Source organism: Orycteropus afer, unplaced genomic scaffold (assembly GCF_000298275.1).
Source record: "Orycteropus afer afer isolate SDZICR_OR568_19922 unplaced genomic scaffold, OryAfe1.0 scaffold00174, whole genome shotgun sequence".
NCBI classification, from domain to species: domain Eukaryota; kingdom Metazoa; phylum Chordata; class Mammalia; order Tubulidentata; family Orycteropodidae; genus Orycteropus; species Orycteropus afer.
The window spans coordinates 3,086,938-3,090,981 of record NW_006921761.1 but is presented as its reverse complement, the minus strand read 5'-3'; the positions used below and the strand labels follow the sequence as shown (position 1 = coordinate 3,090,981).

The 4,044-nt window shown below is 45.2% G+C and overlaps 1 protein-coding gene across 1 annotated transcript in view; it reads left to right on the top strand.

The window, feature by feature from the left end:
- The window catches only part of RECK (reversion inducing cysteine rich protein with kazal motifs), a 101,754-nt gene that overhangs the window by 63,645 nt on the left and 34,065 nt on the right, over positions 1-4,044 (top strand). Inside the window, exon 10 of the mRNA XM_007947004.2 lies at positions 502-681. Coding sequence (XP_007945195.1) covers positions 502-681 — 180 coding nt within the window. The remainder of the gene's footprint in view (positions 1-501; positions 682-4,044) is intronic.

Below are 4,044 nucleotides of genomic sequence, written 5' to 3'. Positions count from 1 at the left end.
CATGGCATGTCTTAAAGAATACTCAGGGAGAAACTAACGAACTCAGAAACTCAGATTCTCCACTGTGTCTTTAAAAAGGTCTGAGGACCACGTCATTTTCCTTCCCGTGACTGGGACATAGATACGGGAAAGGTATCTTTGTGGAGGTGAAGACCTGTGAGTCACTTTACTTGAAGTGCAGGCAAAAGAGATTAGAGAGGCACAGGAGGAAGTAACTGTCAAGAACTAAGGATGTGCAAATACTGTACCTGAACATTAAACTTCACACTGAGCTTTCTAACAACCTGGGCAAGAGGCAAGAGAAAGCTGGTGAAAGAAGGGCTGTTTTTCCTGGGAAAGGTGATTGCTTCTGGCTGTGAATTTTAGGAAATGGATCTTATGCTTCTGGGTTTTTGAACTTTTCCTCATTTGGTCTCAGTGTAGTGAATGGAATGTGACTTTCTGCAGATCAGACACTCACTGGCTCCTCTGTATGTTTGTGCGTCTGTGCCTTTGTTTCAGAGAACTGTGCACTAAACTTTACAGCATGAGTTGGGGCAACACGCAGAGCTGGCAGGAGTTCGATCGCTTCTGCGAGTACAACCCCGTGGAAGTGCCCATGCTGACCTGCTTGGCAGACGTCCGGGAGCCTTGCCAGCTGGGCTGCAGGAACCTCACGTACTGTACTAATTTTAACAACAGGTAAGGACAAGTCCTTACGCCTGAAGCGGAGGTATTTCATTATTAATGATTTTGTTTTATGATAAGGAAATATACTAAGTTCCTCTGATCTTGCTCCTGCTGCCTTAGAAGACGCAGTAGTTCCTTGTGATTTCATCTCTATCCTACAGTCCATCGCGTAAGTCACCTCTGGGAGAGGACGCGTTGACACAAAGTCCTCGTCTGGAGGCACCTGGAGCTTCCAGAGTTCAGCGAACCTGACGTTCTCCCTCCCTCCTGCTGCACCACCCGGGGATACAGGTCGTTGCAGGACAAATCACTGTGAGCTGTTCAATCACCCACTTGCTACTGGTGCTCACTTTACTTCAAAGGACCTGCAGACTGGTTACCTTTCCCCTCAGTGAGCCCTGCTTCACTTACAGAGGCAATTCCAGTAGGTGTTTTCCTGAGATACCGAGTATGGTTAGTTGTTTGGTATGTGCCATAGAGTCGGACTCATAGCGACCCCTCCTTGGGTTTCCGAGGCAATATCACTATGGAAGTAGATTGCCCCATCTTCTTTCCGAGATACCAAGTATAGTGAGAAAAAAATAAAGGGCCAAGAACTGAGCCTTGGGGCATGTCTGCAGTTAATGGCTGAAGAAACAATGAAGACAGCAGAGAAAGGACAGCCACAAGAGCAGTGTGAGGAAACACTGTGTCAGGAAACGCTGTGTCGGAAGCTCCAGATGGGGGAGTTCCCAAGGAAGAGCCGCTGGCTTTGGGAGCTGTGACCCAGAGATCAGGACGGCCACGAGAAATGAAATCGTGTCACAGGGCAGGACAGAGGTCCTGGGGAGTTTGGTTAGACATGTGTTTGCCTTTACATCAAGGTAACATGCATCCTGTTTTCTTAAAAGTGCTCCGATTATTATTTTGAGTTTAAAAATTGAGATGCATTTACAGTTGGTGACAGTGTTAGCCAATGAGGACCTGCCTTTAGAGACTGAAGAACTGAGCAGATTTGAAATCTGTGAAGTATTTCAAGTTAATTTGGGCACATACTTCTGACTTCTGGTGATGGTAGAGTTGTTGTTGTTGTTAGGTGCCACTGAGTCAGCTCCAACTCATCGCAGCCCTGTGTACGACGGAAGGAAACACTGCCCAGTCCTGCACCAACCTCATGATCCCTGCTACACCTGTGCCCATCGTTGCAGCCACTGTGTCAATCCATCTCCTTGAGGGTCTTCCCCTTTTTTGCTGACCCTCCACTTTTCCAAGCATGACATCCTTCTCCAGGGAATGGTCCCTTTTGACAACATGACCAAAGTAGGTGAGACCCAGTCTGGCCATTCTCGCTTCCAAGGAGCAATCTGGCTGCACTTCCTCCAGGACAGATCTGCTGGCAGTCTATGGTAGTACCTTCAGTATTCTCCGCCCACACCACCACCCACAAGGGTCAGCTCTTCTTTGGTCTTTCTTAGTCGTTGCTCAGCTTTCACACGCATAGAAACTATTGAAAGTGCCATGGCTTGGGTTAGGGGCACATTAGTCTTCAAAGTGACATCTTTGCTCTTTACCCGTTTAAAGAGGTTTTTGCAGCACATTTGCCCAGTGCAATACATCATCTGATTTCTTGACTGCTGCTTCCACTGCTGTTGATTGTGGATCCAAGTGATATGAAATCTTTAACAATTTTTTAAAACAGTCTTTTCTCCATATATCATTATGTTGCTTTTTGGTCCAGTTGTGGGGATTATTTTTATTTATTTATTTATTTTTATGTTCAGGTGTAATCCATACTGCATTGTACAACTGCAGAAGTTGGTGAAAACCTTCAGTTTCCCCGTTTTGGGATTTGGTAGTTGGTGTGTAAATTTGAGTAACAGTAGTATTAACTGGTCTTCCTTGTAGGCATATGGCTATTATCTTATCACTGACAGCATTGTACTTCAGGATAGATCTTGAAACATTTTTTTGTGATAATGAATGCCACACCATTCCTCTTCAATTTGGCATTCCCAGCGTATTTGATTATGTGGTTGTCTGATTCAAAATGGCCAAAAACAGTCCATTTTCAGCTCACTAATGCCCAGATTATCAATCTTTATGCATTCCATTTCATTTTTGACAAATTCCAATTTTCCTAGATTCATTCTTCATATATTCCATGTTCTGATTATTAATGGATGTTTGCAGCTGTTTCTTTCCATTTTGAGTCACGCCACATCAGCTAATGGAGGTCCTGAAAGCTTTACTGCACCCCTGTCATTAAGATCAACTCTACTTTGAGTAGAATAGTTTGTATCATACTAACACTGTTACCAATACCAGTGACAAACTCTGCACAAAATATAATGAAATAATAGTGACCAAAAGCAGGCAGAATTTGGAGGGGTTACCTCTCTAGAAAGGTAGGACCCACACTGAATGAGAGCCACATTTATTACCTCACAGGCACTTAATCCCTTTGGGTGGGGAATTCACCTCAAGTCTTAGTGGGCTGAGGCATCAGAGTTCAGAAATTGGAGCTGCCAGAGTAGCTAGTTATTGAAGGGGGACATCCTGGAAAGGAGAGAACTACAGAAGAAGATACCCCCAGATCCACTCAGACTCCCCTAACTCCTTGTTGACTGCTGTTGTACTTGTGTGGACGTGGCTACCAGGAGCCTGGGGAAGAAGATAGCTGGGAGCTGCAGGAGAGCAGGCACAGGTCAGAGCAGCTGCCTGTTGCTGGGCAGATGGAGTCTGAATCCTGATTCTGCCAAGTGAGACGGTAAACGTCTCAGGCTTTTTCATTGAGACCCCAAACGGGCCACACCTTGCGAGTAAGGACCACATCCCAGGACTAAGGCCTAACATAGGCCTACCCTGACAAAACCTGAAACCATACCGCCACAAAAACAAGGTATTTGCCAATAATTTAACCGCCTGCTGGAATAAATACTCGACATTCTTCAAAAGAAGATAACAAAATCTGGAGTCTTCACTCAGTATCTTCCTAATGTCCATTATACAGTCTAAAATCACTAGAAATGAGGGAAAAAGGGTAAACTGACCGAGAGAGAAGAAATCAGACCCAGCCAGATACTGGCAAGCAGATGAAGACTGTACACTACTGTGGTAAGTGTGTCCAAGGGTCTGTAGGTCAGTGGACACAGGTGGAAGATGGGGAGTTTGGGGAGAGAGGAGGAAACACCAAATAGAAATCAGTGGTGATTCTGGAACTAGAATTCTAGAAAAATACAATGTTTGAAATACAAACTCCCTGGAGGGAATTGAAAATAGGTCGGACACAACAGAAGAAAGGATCGGTGACCTGAACAATGACTCCATAGAAATGACCTCAGCCGAAGCAGAAAGGGTGTGAGTGGTCCCACAGCTGGAACAGGGATCCCGTGGGAA